Below are 25,395 nucleotides of genomic sequence, written 5' to 3'. Positions count from 1 at the left end.
ACATATGTGGTATGCACTTATGAGGGGAGGATAATGCGCTCCAGTACACTTAAAAAAATATTTGTGTACAACACCAGCCGGTGTGTACTTTTGGCTGGCCTTTCACAGTATCTAGACCTTTAAGACTTTAACAGGAACAAAATAGTACTCCACTTAGATGTACATATGTGGTATGCACTTATGAGCGGAGGACAATGAGCTCCAGTATGCTTAAAACAGTATTTGTGTACAACACCAGCTGGTGTGTACTTTTGGCTGGCCTTTCACAGTATCTAGGCCCTTAAGACTTTAACAGGAACGTATATGGTGTGCACTTAGGAGGGGAGGACAATGCGCTCCAGTAGGCTTAAAACAGTATTTGTGTACAACATCAGCCGGTGTGTACTTTTGGCTGGCCTTTCACAGTATCTAGGCCCTTAAGACTTTAACAGGAACGTATATGGTATGCACTTAGGAGGGGAGGACAATGCGCTCCAGTAGGCTTAAAACAGTATTTGTGTACAACATCAGCCGGTGTGTACTTTTGGCTGGCTTTTCACAGTATCTAAGCCCTTAAGACTTTAACAGGAACAAAATAGTACACCACTTAGATATACGTATGTGGTATGCACTTATGAGCGGAGGACAATGAGCTGCAGTACGCTTAAAACAGTATTTTTGTACACCAGCTGGTGTGTTCTTTTGGCTGGCCTTTCACAGTATATAGGCCCTTAAGACTTTAACAGGAACAAAATAGTACACCACTTAGATGTACTTATGTGGTATGAATTTTTGAGGGGAGCACAATGCGCTCCAGTACGCTTAAAAAAGTATTTGTGTACAACACCAGCAGTACATACCAGTGCACTTTCTCAATCTCACTCACTCTCTCAATCTCACTCCCTTCCCTATCAGTGCTTCTAGGCAGGATTTGGGCTTGAGGCGAATCGCTGCTGTTTTGTGCAACACACTGCTCTCTGTCCCTCTCTGTAATAGAACACTGTAGTGACTGGGAGGTGATTCTCTGCTGTAAAAATGCTTTTCTGTGCAACACACACTGCTCTTTGTCCCGCTTTCTGTGCAACAGAACGCTGATGTGACTGGGAGATGAATCGCTGCTGGAAAAATGCTTTTCTGTGCAACACACAGCACTGTCTGTCCCTCTCTATCTCTCTGCAATAAAAGGCTGAAGTGACTGGCCGCAATATGGCTGCCATTATATAGGGCTGTGACATCACAGGGGTGGCTGGCTGCTTATAGGCTGCATGCTGCATGTGATTCAGGGTCATCCCGCCTACCCTTGCTACCGCCTTCCCAGGATTCCTTGCCCAATGTCCTCACATGTGGATCTGCTATTTTAGATGCCCTGGAGCCTGGACCACACTAAATGGAGTTTAATTAAGCTATTCACATGATCAAATTGGCGTTACATTCACCTTCTTTGCGAATCAAATTTTTCCTGAAATTCATAACTAATTCAGATTTGTCAGATTCGATTCGCTCATCCCTAAAAGAGACCAAAAGCAAAATGGTGAAAAACAGTGTGTGAACAGAAAAACTGCTGAAATATGCTGAAAATGGGATTTAAAAACCATTGTGTGAACAAAGCCTCACAGAGCTTATATGTGCGAAAAGGAGACAGGCTGAAGCTGCATCTCATAGTAATGCTGAAGAGACTTTGCAGTGTGAGTTAAGAACACTTAGGCCAGGTTCACATGGCAAAATATCCATACAGAATTCTGCATGAATCTTCTGCATAGACATTTTGTAGCAACTGAGTTCTCATTGATTTCAGTGGGATTCTGCTGCTCTGTTCACACAGCAGAATTTCCTTGGCAGCAACATCTGTCGTAGAAATCCTGAAATCCTGATTTCCTAGCAGTCCTACGCTGGCATGTTCTGTGGTGCTCCGCTGTTTGTGGAATGTCCGCACAGAGATTTTCCTTGTGGACATTCCACTGTGTGAACATAGCCTTACATAGGACTCTGAACAAAGGTCATATGTTGAGATACCATCTCTCTGTCTCTGCAAAGTCAGTGGCATCATGGGAAATATAGGCTGCAGTAGGAGCGCATATCAAAGTTTATAAAGGAATCAGAATATCAGACAATCAATAAAAGGAACATAAAATGAAAAAGGTAAACACATTGCATACACAATAGCCCTTATATTATTCGCTAATAATAGTCCATGCTGCACGTTATAATATAAAATGCTTACTAAAACTAAGTATTGTACCTCTATTTTCAATACTGCACTAATGTCAAAAACACAGAAGTGAAAGTGTAAGAACCAAAAGTAGGGTTGTGGTAACAGATATTGGTACACTATTCAGAATGAAAGAACATTTTATTAACCCCTTAAGGACTCAGCCCATTTTCACCTTAACGACATTTTTGTTTTTGCACTTTGTTTTTTTTCCTCCCACCCCTAAAAATCATAACGCTTTATACTTTGCACCTGTGGACCCATATAAGGGCTTGTTTTTTTGCATCACCAACTGTACTTTTTAATGACATCACTTATTTTATAACATAATCTTTGGTGAAACAAAAAAATATATATTTGTGGGGTGAAATAAAAAAAAACATGGCTTTTTGCAAATTTTTAGGGCTTCCGAAACGGGAGTGCAGTGTACCTTTCTGTAAAAATTACACCTTATCTTTATTCTGTAGGTACATACGGTTACAAGGATACCCAATTTATGTAGATTTTATTTTATTTTACTACTTTTAAAAATTATAACTACATGCACCAAAATTAGTATGTTTAAAATTGTCATCATCTGACCCCTATAACCTTTTTATTTTTCCGCATACGTGGCTATATGAGGGCTCATTTTTTTGTGCCGTGATCTTTAGTTTTTATCAGTACCATTCTTGTTTTGACTTTTTGATAGCTTTTTATAAATTTTTTTATGGTATAGGAAGTGACCAAAAATGCACTTCTTACGTCTATGCCATTGACCGTGTGGTTTAGCTAACCTTTACATTTACACACAGCAGTACCACATATGAATATTTTTATTACATTATTTTATTTAAAAATTGGAAATGGGGGGGGGGGATTTAAACTTTTATTAGGGGAGAGGCTTATTCACATTTAATAACTTTTTTTTTTTACTCTTTAGTCCCCACTTTAGTCCCCATAGGGGGCTATACCATGGAATCTTTGATTGCATATACTGTTCAATGCTGTGCCATAACATAACATTGATCAGTATTTTCGGTGCTCTGCTGCTCCAGCCTGCATGGTAGGCTTGGAGCAATAGAAGACTGATCGGATGGCGAGAAGGCAGCTAAGGGCCCTCTGGCCATCCTTTCAGCTGATCAGGACACCGCGATTTTGTTTAAAAAAAAACTTTCCTAATTAATGTTTAAATCACCTCCTTTTTTCCATTTTTCAAAATATATAATGTAAACAAAACAAAAAACTATATGTGGCACGTGCGGAAATGTCCAACTTTTTGTGCTTTTTTACTTTAATTTTCACAGGCACTGTGGGAGGAGCGGGTAGGAGATGTACAGGAGGGTGACAAGCTTGTCACCCGCACACACATCTTCCACCCACGCAACACTACTACAACTCCCAGCATGTCCTTACTGTAAGGACATGCTGGGAATTGTAGTTGTGTGGCACGGGGGGGGAGGGGTAGTCTGTTAGATGGGTGGCGGATGATAAGCTTGTCACCTACCAGTGCTGCATGACTACTTACTGTAAGGGCATGCTGGGAGTTGTAGTCATACAGTGGGGCAGGTGACAATCTTGTCACCCACTAGAACTTCTCCCCCCAGCCCTGCTGCATGACTACAACTTTCATTATGTCCTTACTGTAAGGGCATGCTGGGAGTTGTATTCATGTGGTGTGGTGCAGGCGGGAAATGTGCTGGTGGGTTACAATAAAGGTGCTAACCTATTTTCCTTGTTTTTTTTCCTTTTCATTTCAGATCCGTGTATCCTGTGGACTACGACAATGACCATCATTTTTTTTTGTTTAATTTGTTTTAGTTTTTTTTTGGAATCAAAGTTTTTTAAACATGTTGTTTTTTTTTATTTACTTTACAGGCTTGGTAGTGGAAGCTATCTTATATATGGAATCCATTACTGAGCCGGGCTTAGCATTAGCACCAAAAAACAGCTAGCGCTAACCCCTAATTATTACCCCAGTACTCACCGCCACAGAGGTGCCGGGAAGAGCTGCTACCAACAGGCTGGCATTAACAGGCTGGCATTATTTAGGCTCAGGAGGGCCAGTGACAATGGTCCCCGCACACCCTGGTAACATCAGGCTGTTGCTGCTTGGTTGGTGTTTGGCTGAGAATTAAAATATGGGGAACCCTTTGCATTTTTTTCCCCATAAATAATTAAATAATAAAAGAAAGACGCATAGGGTTCCCTGTATTTTTATTTTCAGCCAGATACCAACCAAGCAGCAACAGCCTGACATTACCAGGTTGGGTGAGGACCATTGTTACTGACCCTCCCCAGCCTAAATAACACCAGCCTGTTACTGCCTAGGCCCAGGAGTTCCATTATTGACACGCCGGGCCTGTTGGTACCGGCTCTTTCGGGCACCTCTGTGGCTGTGGGTACCTGGGTAATAATTGAGGGTTAGCACTAGCTGTTTTTGGGGAAAACACTAAGCCCAGGCTTAGTAATGGACTCCATCTATAAGACGGCTTCCACTGTAAAGTAAATAATAAAAAAAACACATTTAAAAAACTTTTATTCCCAAAAACACTCCCCCACATGCCCTTGTTACAAAATGTTGTTAATATTAAACAAAAAACGCTGCTCATTGTAGTCCACCAAGTCTGAAGTAGCCCACAGGATAGAAAAATCTGAAATGAAAGGGGAAAAAAAATGGGTTAGTACAGTAAGGGGGGAAAAAAATGGTAAAAAAATGTAATAAACACACATACATTTTTTTGGCTTATGTGTACTAAGAAAATGGCATTCCAAAGTGATTTTATTGGTTTTTGCTTTCGTGAGCCAAATTTATCCCTGTGACAGTATGATAAATGTGTCACCATAAGCAAAAAAAAACAAAAAATGCCTAAAGAACTCGCTTAGGGTGCATGCACACCATGGTTTTGTTATACAGTTCCCATATACGGTTTCAAGTTAAAAAACCGTATGGAACTGTATAGAAAACTGTATGCATTGACTTAACATTGTAAACTGTATGTCAAATGCATCATCCGGTTTAGTCTGTTTTGCATCATGTACGGTTTTGTCCATTTTTTACCCGAACCCAAAACTGTAGTCTACCACATTTCTTGGTCTGGGTGAAAAACTGTATTAAACCGTATACGTATTTTTTTTTTTTTTACATGGGAGTCAATGGGAACCGTACAGAACTGTATGTGCGTACGGTTCCATCAGGTTTTCACCATACGGTTTTTGACTTTGTACAGTTTTTTTTCTTGGAATTTCAATCAAACAAGTGAAACCTTTATTTGAACCTTTATTCAAAATGGAGTGAAAAGTTAAAAACGTATACGTCTTTTCTTAAAAAACGGATGCAACCGGACATCATTTTTCAAACCGTATATGGTTTTCAACCGTATATGGGTTAATATTTGTACACACTTTTTGATACAGTTTAGTCAGGTTTTGAGGAATAAGTTTTTTGTCAAAAACCTGATACAGTAACTGTATTGCAAAAACGGGGTGTGCATGCACCCTTACTAAAGCAAACAATGATAAATGTCCCCCCATTATGTTTATAAAACTGCATGTCAATAGTGTAAACATAATAAAATACCAAAGTCCAGAATTGCTGATTTTTGGTTACTTCATATACCAGAAAATGAATGAAAAGCCTCATAATAATGAAAAAAGCCTCATTGAATTAATGATCTTCATACATCCCCATATATATTGAAAAAAAAAGTTATAGGGGTCAGAAGAGGACAATTTTAACCCCTTAAGGACCAAGGGCGTACAGGTACGCCCTTGGTCCTGCTCTCCTGATATAATGCGGGGTTACACAGTAACCCCGCGTCATATCATGGCGAGCCCGGCGTCATAGTGAAGCCGGGACCCGCCTCTAATAGCGTGCAGTGCCGATCGCGGCGCCGCGCGCTATTAACCCTTTAGCCGCGCGCCCAGAGCTGAGCCGCGCGGCTAAAAGTGAAAGTGAAAGTGGCCGGCTAGCTCAGTCGGGCTGTTCGGGATAGCCGCGGCTAATCGCGGCATCCCGAACAGCTGACAGGACAGCTGCCTCCTCGCTGTCCGATCGCTGAATGACTGCTCAGTGCCTGAGATCCAGGCATGAGCAGTCATGTGGCAGAATCGTTGATCACTGGTTTCTTATGAGAAACCAGTGATCAGCATAGGAGATCAGTGTGCGCAGTGTTATAGGTCCCTATGGGACCTATAACACTGCAAAAAAAAGTGAAAAAAAAGTGAATAAAGATTATTTAACTCCTCCCCTATTAAAAGTTTGAAACACCCCCCTTTTCCAATAAAAAAAAAACACAGTGTAAATAAAAATAAACATATATGGTATCACCGCGTGCGGAAATGTCCGAATTATAAAAATATATCATTAATTAAACCGCTCGGTCAATGGCGTGCGCGCAAAAGAAATCCAAAGTCCAAAATAGTACATTTTTGGTCACTTTTTATATAATTTAAAAATGAATAAGTCCTATCAATGCAAAAATGGTACCGTTAAAAACTTCAGATCACGGCGCAAAAAATGAGCCCCCATACTGCCCCATACACGGAAAAATAAAAAAGTTATAGGGGTCAGAAGATCACAATTTTAAATGTATTAATTTTCCTGCATGTAGTTATGATTTTTTCCAGAAGTCCGACAAAATCAAAGCTATATAAGTAGGGTATAATTTTAATCGTATGGACCTACAGAATAAATATCAGGTGTCATTTTTACCGAAAAATGTACTATGTAGAAACGGAAGCCCCCAAAAGTTACAAAACAGCGTTTTTTTTTCAATTTTGTCGCACAATGATTTTTTTTCCTGTTTCTCCGTAGATTTTTGGGCAAAATGACTGACGTCATTACAAAGTAGAATTGGTGGCGCAAAAAATAAGCCATCATATGGATTTTTAGGTGCAAAATTGAAAGAGTTATGATTTTTTTAAGGCAAGGAGCAAAAAACAAAAATGCAAAAACGGAAAAACCCCCGGTCCTTAAGGGGTTAAGCATACTAATTTTCTTACAAAAAGTTATCATTTTATAATCTTTATAAATAGTACAATAAAAGAAAAACCTATATAAATTGGGTATCTTTGTAATAATATTGACCTACAGAATAAAGATAACATGTTATTAACAGATAACATGTTATTTGGCCTAACCATTGATTATGTGGTAAAATGTTCATCGGACACTTATCCTCTCTGCTCTAGATAAGGGATAAATTATCCTGAACCACAGTATTCCTTTGAATAGAAAAAGGATAACTTTCATGATTGTTCACAAGCATATACTCATTTTGTAAATGTTGCCCAATGTGAAGGAAAACCCAGTTACAACTATTGATACTATAACTAAATACTTTTGTTATTTTATAATATCTTCTTTAAAAATATATATTTTTTATGTTATTGCATTATGATACAGGCAGGGAACATTTATATGGCATAAAGTAACTTGAGGGCTAGGATGCTTTAAACTAATAACTTGTTGCCAGTTTATGGACAGAGTACAGCATCCATCTGACAGTAACATTATCCCATAGTCATTACTGACTTCTATACTTCAGTATAAAAATAGACAAAGAGAACCTCTTAAGTGGGAGCAGATGGTGTAATTAACTAGACTGTACACAGTTGGAAGATGACATAAAAAGATCTCCTTTGTTCTTTTCTGCCAGATAGAAGAAAAACGCTCAAATTGCCAAATAGAAATTGTTTTTAATATGGAGCTTAATCTAGACTTGGAAGAAGTAACAAACACATTGAAAGCATTGCCACGTACTTCTGTTATAGTTTACTTGATTTATTTCTGTACATCATTTCAATATTAGCGATTATTAGCGACTTGTATTTCCTGTCTGCCGTGCACTGACAGTTTTTACACCATTGCAGACAGTGAATTCCATTATTTATAATAGCATAAATATCCTCTTTAATACACAATTCCTGAGAGGGAATCCAAGAGAGCTGTTAACAGCTGCCACAAGCCTTTCAAATTAAAATGGCATAGATCTATTGAATTTATTACTGTCTATTAATTTTAATGTTCAAAGATAGTAGGACAAGTACTATAAAAGCACATGAGGTTTACCCAGAAAATTAAAGGGGTGCTCAGGCCCTAATACATCTTATCCCCTATCCAAAGGATAGGGGATAAGATTTCTCATCGCCAGGGTCCAGCCGCTGGGGACCTCCGCAATCTGTCATTCAGCACCCACCTTTGCCAGCTCTCCACAGCGCTGGAGGCTCAGAGTGTGCAGCGTGACGACCATGGGGCCGGAGTATCATGATGTTATGCAAGTCTATGGGAGGGGGCGTGATGGACCCCGCGATCAGACATCTTATCCCCTATCTTTTGCATAGGGGATAAGATGTATTAGGGGCAGAGTACCCCTTTAAGGGTCTTTCAAGGCATTTTATTAGAATAGAAAGTTAAAATTGGAATTTTTCAACAAGAAACAAAACAAAAAAAAAAAAACAACTAAACAATTTAATACTGAGACAGTGGGGCAAAAACAATATTTTTTCAGCCATATATTGTGTAAGTTTTCCCACTTCAAAAGATGAGAGAGGCCTGTAATTTTCATGATAGTACACCTCAACTATGAGAGACATAATGAGAAAAAAAAAAAACATAAAATCACATTGTCTGATTTTTAAAGAATTTATTTTTAAATTATGGTGGAAAATAAGTGTTTGGTCAATAATAGAGATGAGCAAATTTTAGAAAAATTTGATTCGGCCGATTCACCGAATTTTCTGAAAAAAATCAGTTTGGTCCGAATTCATTTGCAGAGAATCTGTATTAAAAATGGCTATTTCTGGCCTAAAGAGAGCATCAATAGGGGTCACACAAAGGGTGTGTGCTGGGTTAGTGAAATAATACTGTTATTTAGTAAAACATGCATATTAGAAGAGTCGCTATTCACAGAGAATCACTGTCACAGAGCATCACAATGACAGAGCCTGGAGGTGGCATCAGCATGAGGTGACCATATAGTGGCTGAATGACACAGTTTGGAGGTGGTGGCAGCATGAGGACGGTGAATACAATACATGTTTTGGAAGTATTTATTTTGTATTACTTTCTACATAAAAGCAAGTTTATAAAGAATTTCGTTGCTCCGAGTGTGTCTATTTTTGAAGGCAGCATGAGGAGACCATATAGTGCCTGAATGACACAGCGTGGGGGTGATGGCAGCATGAGGAGACCATATAGTGGCTGAATGATGCAGCCTGGAGGTGGCAACAGCCTGATGAGACCATAGGGCCTCACAATTGAAAAGATTAAATATATTTTTTAACAATTAAATTGAAGAATTCAAATAGATGAACCTGAAAATTTTAATTAAATGTGCCAGCAGCATGATGAGACCACATGGTTGTACAGTGACACAGCCTGGAGGTGGCAGCAGCATGAGGAGACCATATAGTGGCTGAATGACACAGCGTGGAGGTGATGGCAGCATGATGAAACCATATAGTGGTTGAATGACACATCTTGGAGGTGACAGAAGCATGAGGAAACCATATAGTTGCAGAATAAGACAGCCTGGAGTTGGCAGCAGCAAGAGCAGACCATATTGTGGCTGAATGACACAGCCTGGAATTGGCAGCAAGAGGAGACCATTTAGTAGTTGAATGATATAGCGTGGAGATGGCAGCAGCATGAGACCATATAGTAGCTGAATGACCCAGCCTGGAGGTGGACACGGCATGTCGAGACCATAGGGCCTCACAATTGATAAGATTAAAGATATTTTTTAACATTTAAATTGAAGATTTCAAATAGATGAACCTAAAAAGTTTAATTAAATGTGCCAGCAGCATGAGGAGACCACATGGATTTAAAGTGACACAGCCTGGAGGTGGGGCAGCATGAGGAGACCATATAGTGGCTGAATGACACAGCCTGCAGTTGGCGGCAGCATGAGGAGACCATATAGTGGCTGAATGACAGCCTAGAGTAGGCGACAGCATGAGGAGACCATATAGTGGCTGAATGACACAACGTGGAGGTGGCAGCAGCATGAGGAGACCATATAGTGGCTGAATGACCCAGCCTGGAGGTGGCAACAGCCTGACAAGACCATAGGGCCTCACAATATATGGCGGTACAGTGACATAGCCCATAGGGCCTCACAATATGGCGGTACAGTGACACAGCCTGGAGGTGGCGAAAACATGAAGAGACCATATAGTGGCTGAGTGACACAGCCTGGAGTTGGCGGCAGAATAAGGAGACCATATAGTAGCTGAATGATACAGCGTGGAGTTGGCGGCAGCATGAAGATACCATATAGTGGTTGAATGGCACAGCCTGGAGGTATCAGAAGCATGAGGAGACCATATAGTTGCCATATGAGACAGCCTGGAGGTGGCAGCAGCATGAGGAGAACATGTGGTGGCAGAATGAGACAGCCTGGAGGTGGCATCAGGAGTTCTGAAAGTGACCTGATGACATAGTGGGGCGGTGGGTGGCAATACCAGTACCCGGTGACGAAGGTGGGTAAAAAAAAGGAGAACTTGACATCAGATGTGTGGCAGGATCAGAATAGTAGCTGAGACAGGTAGGCAGAAGCAAACAGTCTCTTTTGTAAGTGTTAGTGTGCACAAGTAAGTATTGAGGATTTGCATAATGTAAAACTTAACTTTTGATAATATTCTTAGGATAAAATATATGTACCCACATCTTTTTGGAAATCAAACAAAAGGAAAGGTGTGCAAAAAACACCATGTGCCACCTACACCACCAAGTATTGATGTGATGCAAAGACCTCTAAAAGGTGGAAGGGAACAACAGATGGTTAATTGTAAGGGGGTATAAATTTCCCCTGTAAGGCCCTACTGTCGCATTATTAATTCCCTTTTTGCCCTAAAAATGGGAGTCCCACACAGTAACTGCCCTTTTTAAGACGAGTAATACATTTCTCAAAAAGGCAGGTGGCGGTAAAAAATTCCCCTGTAAGGCCCTACTAAAAAGGGCATCCCCAAACAGGAAACTCTCCCTATTTCCACCTAAAAACCCTGGGAAATGGCAGTGTTTGTAGGTGGAAATAGGGAGGGGTTCCTGTGTGGGGCAGCCCTTTTTAGGGCGAATAATGCTTGCCAAGAAGGGAATTAATGATGCGAGAGTAGGGCCTTACAGGGGAAATTTTTACCCCCACCAGTTACAATGGACCATATATTGTTCCCTTCCACCTTTTAGAGGTCTTTACATCACATCTATACTTGGTGGTCTAGATGGCACATTTTTTTTGCACACCTTTCCTTTTGTTTGATTTCCTAAAAATGTTGGGTACATATATTTTATCCTAAGAATATTATTAACCCCTTAAGGACTCAGCCCATTTTGGCCTTAAGGACTCAGACAATTTCATTTTTACGTTTTCATTTTTTCCTCCTCGCCTTCTAAAAATCATAACTCTTTTATATTTTCATCCACAGACTAGTATGAGGGCTTGTTTTTTGCGCGACCAGTTGTCCTTTGTAATGACATCACTCATTATATCATAAAATGTATGGCGCAACCAAAAAACACTATTTTTGTGGGGAAATTAAAACGAAAAACGCAATTTTGCTAATTTTGGAAGGTTTTGTTTTCACGCCGTACAATTTCTGGTAAAAATGACATGTGTTCTTTATTCTGAGGGTCAATACGATTAAAATGATACCCATTATTATATACTTTTATATTATTGTTGCGCTTAAAAAAAATCACAAACTTTTTAACCAAATTAGTACGTTTATAATCCCTTTATTTTGATGACCTATAACTTTTTTATTTTTCCGTATAAGCGGCGGTATGGGGGCTCATTTTTTGCGCCATGATCTGTACTTTTTTTTGATACCACATTTGTATATAAAAAACTTTTAATACATTTTTTATAATTTTTTTTTTAATAAAATGTATTAAAAAAGTAGGAATTTTGGACTTTTTTAATTTTTTTTCGTTCACGCCGTTCACCGTACGGGATCATTAACATTTTATTTTAATAGTTCGGACATTTACGCACGCGGCGATACCAAATATGTCTATAAAAAATGTTTTTTACGCTTTTTGGGGGTAAAATAGGAAAAAACGGACGTTTTACTTTTTTATTGGGGGAGGGGATTTTTCACTTTTTTTTTACTTTTACTTTTACATTTTTTTTTACACTTGAATAGTCCCCATAGGGGACTATTCATAGCAATACCATGATTGCTAATACTGATCTGTTCTATGTATAGGACATAGAACAGATCAGTATTATCGGTCATCTCCTGCTCTGGTCTGCTCGATCACAGACCAGAGCAGAAGACGCCGGGAGCCGCACGGAGGAAGGTGAGGGGACCTCCGTGCGGCGTTATGAATGATCGGATCCCCGCAGCAGCGCTGCGGGCGATCCGATCGTTCATTTTAATCGCGAACTCCCGCAGATGCCGGGATCTGTATTGATCCCGGCACCTGAGGGGTTAATGGCGGACGCCCGCGAGATCGCGGGCGTCGGCCATTGCCGGCGGGTCCCTGGCTGCGATCAGCAGCCGGGATCAGCCGCGCATGACACGGGCATCGCTCCGATGCCCGCGGTTATGCTTAGGACGTAAATGTACGTCCTGGTGCGTTAAGTACCACCTCACCAGGACGTACATTTACGTCCTGCGTCCTTAAGGGGTTAAAAGTTAAGTTTTAGCTAATGCATATCCTGAATACTTACTTGTGGTCTGATGCGGATGAATATCTGTAACTGGGGAGCAGCACCTTACATCTGTTTTGCAGTATCCACATTTGTGAAGTGTTGGTGTGGCACCATGATCAATCTGTCTGATGCGTCAGGCATTGGTGGGTTGAAATCCTGGCTGATCCATGCCTGATTCATCTTCACTAAACACCAGCTCTGATGGCACACTACTGGCTGGGCAGGACAGCTCTTTAGATGCGGTCACAAATCAAGTTTGGCTGCCCAGAAGTCCAGCGGATCTGCAAGGTGTGTTGGCATGGTCATGTCCAGGTATGCCACCACCTGCTGGTTCAGGTTCTGCTCCAGGTCTACCTGCTGCTGATTAGCTTTCTTCACCCGCATAGTGTAGCAACTACTCATCAGCGACTGTAGACTCCGGCTTCTAAGGGAGCTGGTACTACTCCTGCCACCACACCCCTCCCCAGCAGCCACTGCAATGGAAGGTGAGCGCAGAGTGCCACCCGAGTCAGACCTGCAAGAGGATGGATGATGGCGCAGATAGGCATCGGTCAACTGACTACGTAGGATGTCTATACAGTAGGTCAGTTTGTCCTCCATCTAAGTGGGTGTAAAGGCCCCCATTTTGTGCCGGTAGCAAGGGTCCAATGAGGTGAAGAGCCAGAAGTCATCCCACTGCCGAATGGTGACAGTTCAGCGGTCCCTACGCAAGCAAGTGAGCATGCATCGTGCTATTTGTGCAGGTGACTCGGAAGGACTCCCTTCCTCCATCTCCACTGCATACTCCCACGGTGTGTCTGGGTCCTCTGTCTCACCTTCCTCATAACCCTCTAGCTCCTCCTGCTGCTCCTGCTCCTCCTCTCCTGTCAGATTACTAGAAAAACTGCCCAACTGTGCTCCTCTGTGCCCCTCCCCCTCCTCCTCCAGTTCAGCCTCCACAGGGCTCACATGGCAATTAGATGTAGGTGCCACATCTCCAGTGTCCTGAACAGCCATTGTTTCCTACATGTGTTTTAGTAAATGAAGCAGTGAAATGACGTTGTTCATGCCGTAATCCTGGCGACTGACTAATAATGTGGCTTCCTCAATGCGCCTGAGCAAACAGCAGATGTACCGTATGAGCTGCCACTGGTTGACTATGAAGTTACACAGGGGAGTCCCCCTATCTGCTTGGATCATCAAGAAATTGGCGATTACTTTTCTCTGTTCGTATAGCCGGTCCAACATATGGAGGGGGGAATACAAACGTGTGGAAACATTGCAAATCAGACTATGTTAGGGGATACCGTTCTGAAGCTGCAGCTCTAGTATACTAGTGGATGAAGTGCATGCAAAGTTTTCTTCCCATTGTTAGGATGTCTTGCAGATGGGGGGAACACTTCAGGATCCGCTTGACAACCAGATTGAAAACATGTGCTATGCAGAGCGCATGGCTCAGTCTTCCTTGTTGCAGTACAGACAAGATATTGTTCCCTTTATCGGTCTCCATGGTTCCCATTTCCAGTTTTCTTGATGTAAGCCATGATTAAAATTTTTGTTGAATGACTTTAAGCATGTGAAGAACTGCGTGACACTGCCGTGCCCTGCACACATAGTATGCTGGAGGGGCACTGAAACTTGTCCGTGCAGTGGAGGCTGAGGACATGGTGGAGGATGAGGAGGCAGAGTCGCACACTATCACAGGACCAACGACCTGAGAGTGTGAAGGCGGAAGCGGAGTGACCTGTCCAAGTTGCTGTTGTAGCTGTGCAGGAACCACATTCACCCAGTGGGCCGTAAAGGAAATGTGTTGTCCCTGACCGTAGTTACAGCTCCACACGTCGGGCGCTGTCGTGCACTTTGGTACACACCGACAGGCTCAAGGACTGGCCCACCTTCTCTTCCACCAAAATTGTGCAGGGCTGGTACTGCCTTCTTTGCAAAGAAATTACGGCTTGGCACTCTTCGCCTTGGCTCGGCACAAGCCATCAGTTCTCTGAAAGGTGCAGAGTCCACGACTTGAAAAGGGAGGGACTGCAGGACCAGCAAATTGGACAGGAACACATTCAGCTTCTGTGCTGCTGGATGAGTGGGAGCATACTGTTGTCTCTTGGACATGGCTTCGTCGATGGATTGCTGGTGTAATGACTGACTCGAAGTAGGAGGTGCAGGAGCATCTGGAGCGACAGAAGATTGGTTTGACACACAGCTCCCTTCGGCTGAGGTGATTGAGCCTTGGCTGGCTGAAACAGGGAGCGACCTGCCACTGGATGATGCAGCTATAAATGAGCGAATCGAAGCTGAATTGGTTACGAATTTCAGTAAATATTGGATTCGCAATGAATGTAAATATCGTCGCGATTCTATTGCGTGAATCGCTTCATTAAACTCCGGTGCAGGTTCCAGGGCATCAACGCTGGGAGGGCGGGAAGGTAAGGCGGGAAGGGAAGTAGGTGGGATGACCCTGAATCACATGCAGGATGCAGCCTATCAGCAGCCAGTCACCCCTGTGACATATTAAATCTGCCTATTTAATCGGCAGCCATAATTTCGGCTCCTCACTTCATTACGATACACTGCAGAGGGATCATAGGACGCAGAGCATGTGTGTGTGTTACAGCAGAGAAAAGCACATTCCAGTAGCCTTTCACATCCTAGTCACATCAGTGTTCTCGTGGACGGAGAACATTGGTTTTTTCACTGAAAAGGATTTTTTCTGCAGCTGCAGGCATTAACCTCACAGTCACTTTCTTCGGCATAGTATTAAAGAGAGGGGTAGATAGCTGTGTGTTGCCTCATACATTTCAACAACCTGCTTAAACTTCATAAACTTTAGCAGAGGCGGCAGGAATAATTTTTCAGCGCAATTCAGTGTCTTTGTTCCACAAAAAAAATCATCTGATGGTTATACCACACACAGCAGTCCATTCCTAATAGTCTTTGACAGATTGCAATTCTGTGTTTAGTACACAGCTTTTTTTGGCTGCAGCACTGTTGTGTACTGCTGGTATTTTACAAAAACATGTTTTTTTAAGGGTACTGTAGCACATTTTTCTGCCCTCATAAGTGAATAGCGCATATGTAAATCTAAATAGTGTATTATTTTGTACCTGTTTATCTGTCAAGGGCCTACATACTGTGAAAGTACAGACAAAAGTAATCACCGGCTTGTGTTTTACAAAAATACTGAGTTTTTAGGCGTTCTGTAGCGCATTTTTCTGCCCTACTAAGTGCATAACACATACGTACATCTAAGTAGTGTACTATTTGGTACCTGTTAATATGTCAAGGGCCTACATACTGTGAAAGGACAGCCAAAAGTAATCACCGGCTGGTGTTTTACAAAAATACTGAGTTTTTAGACGTACTGTAGTGCATTTTTCTGCCCTCATCAGTGCATACCGCATACGTACATCTAAGTAGTGCACTACTTTGCAACTGTTAATCTGTCAAGGGCCTACATACTGGGAAATTCCAAACAATGGTACTCACGGCTGGTGTTTTACAAATATTACAGAGTTTTTCGGCTCATTGTAGCGCATTTTTCTTCCCTCATTAGTGCATACCACATACGTACATCCAAGTAGTGTACTGTTTTGTACCTGTTAATCTTTCAAGGGTCTACATACTGTAAAAGTACAGACAAAAGTAATCACCGGCTGGTGTTTTACAAAAATACAGAGTTTTTAGGCATACTGTAGCACATTTTTCTGCCCTCATCAGTGCATACCGCATACGTACATCTAAGTAGTGCACTACTTTGCAACTGTTAATCTGTCAAGGGCCTACATACTGTGAAAGGATAGCTATATACGCATATATACGTATTATATACGTATTATACTCCCCCTTATATACGCAATAAGTATGTAAGGTAGAGTAGTGCCAGGATGTGCACAGTGGAGTGGCAGGGGCCTAAATTCATTAGGTGCAGACAGAGGTCGAAGACGAGTAGGGGCGTGTGGCAGCTGGAGTCGCAGCGAGAGGTCTGAGCTCCCGGTGTCAGCTAGTAGTCGTGTCTCGACCAGCAACCCAGCAGCCATGATTGATTGGTACACTCGGTCATCCACTTCATCAAAAGTGACATCCTACACTCCCAGTCAACAGTCGGTGGGTTCCTCTGACTCAACCCTCACTTGGCATGGCCCTCATGCTGCTACTGCCACCTCAAGGCTCTGTCATCGTGCTGCTCTATGGTGTCCTCATGCTATTGCTACCACTTCAAGGCTCTATCATTGTGCTGCCATATGGTCTCCTCATGCTGATGCTGCCACCTCCAGGCTCTCTCATTGTGCTGCTCTATGTGCTCCTTATGCTGATACTACCGCCTCCATGCTCTGTCATTGTGCCACCATATGGTCTCCTCATGCTGATGCTACCACCTCCAAGCTATCTAATGTTGATGTTCTATGGTCTCCTCATGCTGATGCTGCCATCTCTAGGCTCTTTCATTGTGCTTCTCTATGGTCTCCTCATGCAGATGCTACCGCTTCCACGCTCTGTCATGGTGCCCCCATATGGTCTTCTCATCCTGATGCAGCCACCTTTAGGCTCTCTAATTTTGCAGCTCTATGGTGTCCTCATGCTGATGCTACCACCTCCAGGCTCTCTCATTTTGCTGCCATCCTCTGCTCCTCCTCCTTCTCCCTGTGAGATTGCTTGGAGTCGTGCACATAAAAGCACCTTCTCCCTTCTCTAATGTCAAGGGTTGGGAAAAAGTTGATGTTTACTTTAGAACTGCCAAGGTGCCACTTCTGAATAATGGACACAATCTATGAACAAGAGTGTCAGTTTTTCTGCAAAATAATTGAGACTGTTTACTAATCTCATACAACCCTCCTAATAATATCAGGATGAGACTGAATTTTCTTGAACCCATCTGAGAAGATGAAACTGAGGGACTATCCTCTAACTATGTAAAATTATCTGTATTTGTATGCTTATTGGGGGAGATTTATCAAAAACTATGCAGAGTAAGAGTGGTGCAGTTGCCCATAGCAACCAATGAGATTGTTTCTTTCATTTTTAAAGAGACCTGTGAAAAATGAAAGAAGCAATCTGATTGGTTGCCATGGGCAACTGCACCACTCTTCCTCTGCACAGGTTTTGATAAATCTCCCCCACTATTACTATAATTTTGACTAAATATAGTTTTTTTCTGGAGCAGAATCATCTTGATCATTTCCGTATAGGTATTTTATAAGTATTTATTTCTTGTTCTTGCAGATACAAAGCCATCGTAAATCCAATGGACATTCAAACATCAAGTGCAGTTCTGTGGACATGTTTAAAAGCTGCAGCCATCTGGATCATTTCAATGCTTTTGGCAGTCCCTGAAGCTGTGTTTTCTGAAGTGGCACATATCAACGGATCAGACAATGTCAGCTTCACAGCTTGTATCCCATATCCACAAAATGATGACATGCATCCAAAGATCCATTCTGTTCTTATATTCTTGGTCTACTATCTTGTTCCACTGACTATTATAAGTATTTACTATTATCATATTGCTAGGACTTTAATTAAAAGTGCACACAACATCCCAGGAGAATACAGTGAGCATTCAAAACGTCAGGTGAGTTATTTTACATAAATACAAGAAGAAACATAAAAAGTGAGTAAAACTAAAATATGCGGTAGAATGGGTTAAATTGAATATCTTAATTGTTTCATTTTAGTTTAATTTATTAATCAATTCATTAATTATTTAAATGTCAACTTGTAGAAGTTAATTTTTTTTTAAATGTTGTAGCTCTTTTTTAACCCCTTAAGGACCAGGCCATTTTACACCTTAGGACCAGAGCGTTTTTTGCACTGTCACTTTAAACATTAATAACTCTGGAATGCTTTTAGTTATCATTCTGATTCCGAGACTGTTTTTTCGTGACATATTCTACTTTAACATAGTGGTAAAATTTTGTGGTAACTTGCATCCTTTCTTGGTGAAAAATCCCAAAATTTGATGAAAAATTAGAAAATTTAGCATTTTTCTAACTTTGAAGCCTTCTGCTCGTAAGGAAAATGGATATTCAAAATATTTTTTTTTTATTCACATTTCCAATATGTCTACTTTATGTTTGCATCATAAAATTTACGTGTTTTCACTTTTGGAAGACACCAGAGGGCTTCAAAGTTCAGCAGCAATTTTCCAATTTTTCACAAAATTTTGAAACTCGCTTTTTTTCAGGGATCAGTTCAGGTTTGAAGTGGATTTGAAGGGTCTTCATATTAGAAATACCCCACAAATGACCCCATTATAAAAACTACACCCCCCAAAGTATTCAAAATGACAATCAGTAAGTGTTTTAACCCTTTAGGTGTTTCACAGGAATAGCAGCCTTGTTGTGTGTCCGCAGAGCATTTTACGCCCACATATGGGGTATTTCCGTACTCAGGAGAAATTGCGTTACAAATTTTGGGGGTCTTTTTTTCCTTTTACCTCCCGTGAAAATAAAAAGTAAAGGACAACATCAGCATGTTAGTGTAAAAAATTTTTTTTTTTACACTAACAGGCAGGTGTAGACCCCAACTTCTCTTTTTCATAAGGGGTAAAAGGAAGAAAAGCCCCCAAAATTAGTAGTGCAATTTCTCCTGAGTATGGAGATACCCCATATGTGGCACTAAACTGTTTCCTTGAAATACGACAGGGCTCTGAAGTGAGAGAGCGCCATGCGCATTTGAGGACTAAATTAGGGATTGCACAGGGGTGGACATAGGGGTATTCTACGCCAGTGATCCCCAAACAGGGTGCCTCCAGCTGTTGCTAAACTCCCAGCATGCCTGGACAGTCAGTGGCTGTCCGGAAATGCTGTGAGTTGTTGTTTTGCAACAGCTGGAGGCTTTGTTTTGGAAACACTGCCGTACAATACGTTTTTTATTTTTATTGGGGGGACAGTGTAAAGTGGTGTATATGTAGTATTTTACCCTTTATTATGTGTTAGTGTAGTGTAGTGTTTTTAGGGTACGTTCACACTGGCGGAGGTTTACAGTGAATTTTCCGCTAGGAGTTTGCGCTGTGGCGAAAGATTTGCCGCAGCTCATACTTGAAGCAGAAAACTTACTGTAAACCCGCCAGTGTGAATGTACCCTGTACAAACCTCCAGCTGTTTCAAAACTACAACTCCCAGCATGTACTGACAGACCATGCATGCTGGGAGTTGTACTTTTGCAACAGCTGGAGGCACACTGGTTGGAAAACCTTCAGTTAGGTTCTGTTACCTAACTCAGTATTTTCCAACCAGTGTGCCTCAAGCTGTTGCTAAACTTCAATTCCCAGCATGTACTGATCGCCGAAAGGCATGCTGGGAGATGTAGTTATGCAACAGCTGGAGGTACACAACTACAACTCCCAGCATGCAGAGACAGCTGTTTGCTGTTTAGGCATGCTGGGAGTTGCAGTTTTGCAACATCTGGAGAGCTATAGTTTAGAGACCACTGCACAGAAACTGCTGTGTGGTCATGCTGGGAGTTGTAGTTTTGCAAGATCTGAAGATGCACAGTATAGAGATCACTGTGCAGTGGTCTCAAACTGTAGATCTCCAGCTGTTGCAAAACTGCAACTCCCAGCAAGCCTAAACAGCTCTCTGGGCATGCTGAGAGTTGTAGTTTTGCAACATCTGGAGGGTTACAGTTTAGAGACCACTATAGTGGTCTCAGACTGTAGCCCTCCAGATTTTGCTAAGTAACTCACCGGCTTCCGTCGGATCCAGGGAGCTGCGTCGCCGTCCTCTTCTTCCGCCGATCGTCGCCTGCTGCCGCCGCTGATCGTCGCCCGCTGCCATCGTCGATGGGTAAGTGGATCTTCGGCGCCAGTCCCTGTCGGTTTCCCCGTTCTGCCCACCCACAAACCGAAAGTAAACCCCTCCGCCCCCGATCTGCTATTGGTGGTCGCGTCTAGACCACCAATAGCAGAGATAGGAGGGGTGGCACCTCTGCCACCTCACTCCTATCGCTACAGGGGGATTGTGGGTGTCTAGGACATCCGCAATCCCCTTTATTTTCCGGGTCACCGGGTAACTATAGACCCGTATGACCCAGAATAGCCGCAAATCGCAAGTGTGAATTCATGGGGGGGTCTGATGACCACCCTGGGCATTTGCGCGGGGTGCCTGCTGATAGATATCAGCAATCACCCCGGCACGCCCGGCACGCAGCGGGGACCGAAATTCCCACGGGCGTACAGCTGCGTCCTTGGTCCTTAAGTACCAGGGAGCAAAGACTTACCTGTACGCCCTTGGTCCTTAAGGGGTTAAACTTCCCATGTGACTTCCATATTGGAGCTTACATTTCCTTCCTGTATTGTGTGTATAGTTAGGGGAGCACAGGTGTATGTGTTTATGCTGGCTGCAATAAATTAAACTGAATGGTCAATAAATGTCAACAGACATACAGACAGTTTAGCACAGTACAGACATACAGACAGTTTAGCACAGTACAGACATACAGACAGTTTAGCACAGTACAGACAGTTTAGCATAGTACAGTTTCTTCCCTCTAGAAACCAGTGCATGGCATAATTGCCTTATCTGTATATACAGTCATGGCCCTAAATGACTTTGCATCCCTGAAATTTTTCAAGAAAATGAAGTATTTCTCACAGAAAAGGATTGCAGTAACACATGTTTTGCTATTCCCTTTGTGTGTATTGGAACTAAACCAAAAAAGGGAGGAAAAAAGAAAATTGGACATAATGTCACACCAAACTCCAAAAATTGACAAAATTAATGGCACCCTTAACTTAATATTTGGTTGCACACCCTTTGGAAAAAATAACTGAATCAGTCGCTTCCTATAACCATCAATAACCTTCTTACACCTTTCATCCAGAATGTAGGACCACTCTTCCTTTGCAAACTGCTCCAGGTCTCTCTTATTTGTAGGGCGCCTTTTCCCAACAGCAATTTTAAGATCTCTCCAATGTTCAATGGGATTTAGATCTGTACTCATTGCTGGCCACTTCAGAACTCTCCAGCACTTTGTTGCCATCCATTTCTAAGTGCTTTTTGACGTATGTTTGGGGTCATTGTCTTGGAAGACCCAACATTTCGGACGCAAACCCAGCTTTCTGACACTGGGCTGTACAGTGCGACCCAAAATCTGTTAGTAATCCTCAGATTTCCTGATGCCTTGCACACATTCAAGTCACCCAGTGCCAGTGGCAACAAAACAACCCCAAAACATCATTGGACCTCCACCATATTTCACTGTAGGTACTGTGTTCTTTTCTTTGTAGGCCTCATTCAGTTTTCAGTAAACAGTAGAATGATGTGCTTTACCAAAAAGCTCTATCTTAGTCTCATCTGTCCACAAGATGTTTTCCCATAAGGATTTTGGCTTACTCAAGTTCATTTTGGCAAAAGATAGTCTTGCTTTTTTATGTCTCTGTGTCAGCAGTGGGGTCCTCCTGGGTCTCCTGCCATAGCGTTTTATTTCATTTAAATGTCGACGGAGAGTTCGCGCTGTTACTGATGCTCCCTGAGACTGCAGGACAGCTTGAATATCTTTGGAACTTGTTTGGGGCTGCTTATCCACTATCCAGGCCATCCTGCGTTGAAACATTTCATCAAATTTTCTCTTCAGTCCACGCCCATGGAGATTATCTACAGATCCATGGGTTGCAAACTTCTTGATAATGGTGCACACTGTCTACAAAGGCAAATCTAGATCTCTGCAGATGGACTTGTAACCTTGAGATTGTTGATATTTTTCAACAATTTTGGATCTCAAGTCCTCAGACAGTTCCCTTGTGCTGTTTCTGTGGCCATGCTTAGTGTGGCACACACAGACACACAATGCAAATACTAAGTGAACTTAGTATTATGGTGTCCCAGTACGGCAGTGGGTCCTGTCAGGTAAACTTTGCTTTAAGTGCCTGCGATGAGCCCTGCTGCTCAGGTGATGCCTTATCCCTTAAGGACCACAGTTTTTTTCATTTTTGCACTTTTGTATTTTCCACTTCAACTTCTAAAAATCATAACGCTTTCAATTTTCCACCTACAGACCCATATGAGGGCTTGTTTTTTGCGCCACCAATATTACATTGTAATGATGTCAAACATTTCACCAGAAAATCTATGGAAAACAAAAACAAAAATCTTTGTGGGGCTTCCGATTCTACACAGTGCACTTTTCAGTAAAAATGATACCATCTTTATTCTGTAGGTCCATACAATTAAAATAATACCCAACTTATATAGGTTTTATTTTGTTTTACTTCTTTTAAGAAATGATAACTATTTGTACGAAACTTATCATGTTTAAAAATGTCCTCTTCTGACCCCTATAACTTTTTTATTTTTTCATATACGGGCTGTATGAGGGCTAATTTTTTGTGCTGTGATCAAAAATTTTTATCTGTACTGTTTTTGTTTATATTGGACTTTTTGATCATTTTTACCCCAACATTTTTTTAGGGTATACAAAGTGACCAAAAATATGCAATTTTGGACTTTTGAATTTTTTTTACATATACGCCATTGACCATGCAGTTAAATTAACATTATAATTTTATAATTCGGATATTTACTCATGCGGCGGTACCACATATGTTAATTTATTTTGTCTACATATTTTTATATGGGAAAAGGGGGTGATTTAAACTTTTTATTAGGGAAGGAGTTAAATCAGATATTTTAACTTTTTTACACAATTTCTTAGGCTGTGATTTCACAGTGGTGGTCCCGATCACCCTGCTAAGCTAGCTGGAATGACTTTTTTCCTGTTTTAGATGCCACAATGAACTTTGATCGCAGTATCTAAATGGTTAATACTGGACATTAGCCTGATCGGTGATATCCATCATTATTTCCAGGTATGAAGTGCTCTCAGCTCCTGGGCGCACTTCATATAACAGGAGAAGGCAATAAACATAATTACAGTGGGGATCAAAAGTTTGGCACCCCAGGTAAAAATTTGTATTAATGTGCATAAAGAAGCCAAGGAAAGATGGAAAAATCTCCAAAAGGCATCATATTACAGATTAGACATTCTTATAATATGTCAACAAAAGTTAGATTTTATTTCCATCATTTACATTTTCAAAAAAACAGAAAACAAAAAAATGGCGTCTGCAAAAGTTTGGGCACACTGCGGAGTTAATATCTTGTACTGCCCCTTTGGCAAGTATCACAGCTTGTAAATGCTTTTTGTAGCCAGCCAAGAGTCTTTCAATTCTTGTTTAAGGTATCTTTGCCCATTCTTCCTTACAAAAGTCTTCCAGTTCTTTGAGATTTCTGGGCTGTCTGTCACGCACTGCTCTTTTAAGGTCTATCTATAGATTTTCAATTATGTTGAGGTCAGGAGATTGTGAAGGCCATGGCAAAACCTTCAGTTTACGCCTCTTGATGTATTCCCCCTTGGATTTTGAGGTGTGTTTAGGATCATTATCCATTTGTAGAAGCCATCCTCTCTTTAACTTCAGCTTTTTCACAGATGGCATCAAGTTAGCATCCAAAATTTGCTGAAATTTTATTGAATCCATTTTTCCTTCTACTCGTGAGATGTTCCCTGTACCACTGGCTGCAATACAACCCCAAAGGAAGATTGATCCACCCCCATGCCTAACAGTTGGTCAGAGGTTCTTTTCATTAAATTCTGTTCCCCTTCTTCTCCAAACATACCTTTGCTCATTCCGGCCAAAAAATTAAATTTTAACCTCATTGGTCCACAGAACTTGTTTCCAAAATGCATCAGGCTTGTCTATATGTTCACTTGCAAAGTTCAAACGCTGATTTTTGTGGTGAGGACATAGAAGAGGTTTTCTTCTGATAACTCTTCCATGAAGACCATATTTGTACAAATATCTCTTTATAGTGAAATAGTGTACCACAACTCCAGTGTCTGCCAGATCTTTCTAGAGGGATTGTGCAGTCAAAGGTGGGTTTTGAATAGTTTTTCTCACAATCCTGCGAGCTCATCTCGTCTGATATTTTTCTAGGTCTTCCAGATCTTGCTTTAACTTCCACTGTTCCTGATGACTGCCATTTCTTAATTACATTCCGAACAGAGGATATTGACATCTGAAAATGTTTTGCTATCTTCTTATATCCTTCTCCAGCTTTGTTAGTGTCAACTATTTTCAGTTTCAGATTTCTAGACAACTGCTTAGAAGAACCCATGGTGCTGATTGTTGGGACAAGGTCAGATGAGTCTGGGCATTTAAAACCTTTGAGATTGACATCACGTGATCTTCCCAGATGTTGATTGAGAACAATCCATGACACTGGCAGGTCTCAGCTTTGCAAAGGGTGCCCAAATTTTTGCAGACAACATTTTTTGTTTTCTGTTATTTTGAAAGTGTAAATAATGGAAATAAAATCTAACTTTTGTTGACATATTTTAAGAATGTCTAATCTGTAATTTGATGCCTTTAAGGAGATTTTTCCATCTTTCCTTGGCTTCTTTATGCACATTAATACAAATTGTTACTTTTGATCCCACTGTATATGTCCATTGTCCTTAATGGTACATTCCCACACGGCGTATTTGCTGCGTATTTGCTGCTGTGTATTTTATTTTCTCTGTTGAAGTCAATGGGTGGGAAAATACGCAGCACCAAATACGCAGCAAATACGCAGCAAAATACGCTGT

General features: G+C 41.4%; 1 protein-coding gene across 2 annotated transcripts in view; it reads left to right on the top strand.

The window, feature by feature from the left end:
- The window catches only part of NMBR (neuromedin B receptor), a 383,646-nt gene that overhangs the window by 290,402 nt on the left and 67,849 nt on the right, over positions 1-25,395 (top strand). For both annotated transcript variants that reach the window (XM_056566693.1, XM_056566691.1), the window contains exon 2: positions 18,034-18,382. In XM_056566693.1, the coding sequence (XP_056422668.1) occupies positions 18,056-18,382 (327 nt within the window). In that variant the 5' untranslated portion in view covers positions 18,034-18,055. The remainder of the gene's footprint in view (positions 1-18,033; positions 18,383-25,395) is intronic.

Source organism: Hyla sarda, chromosome 3 (genome assembly GCF_029499605.1).
Source record: "Hyla sarda isolate aHylSar1 chromosome 3, aHylSar1.hap1, whole genome shotgun sequence".
Lineage (NCBI taxonomy): Eukaryota > Metazoa > Chordata > Amphibia > Anura > Hylidae > Hyla > Hyla sarda.
This window is presented reverse-complemented; position numbering and strand designations above follow the sequence as displayed.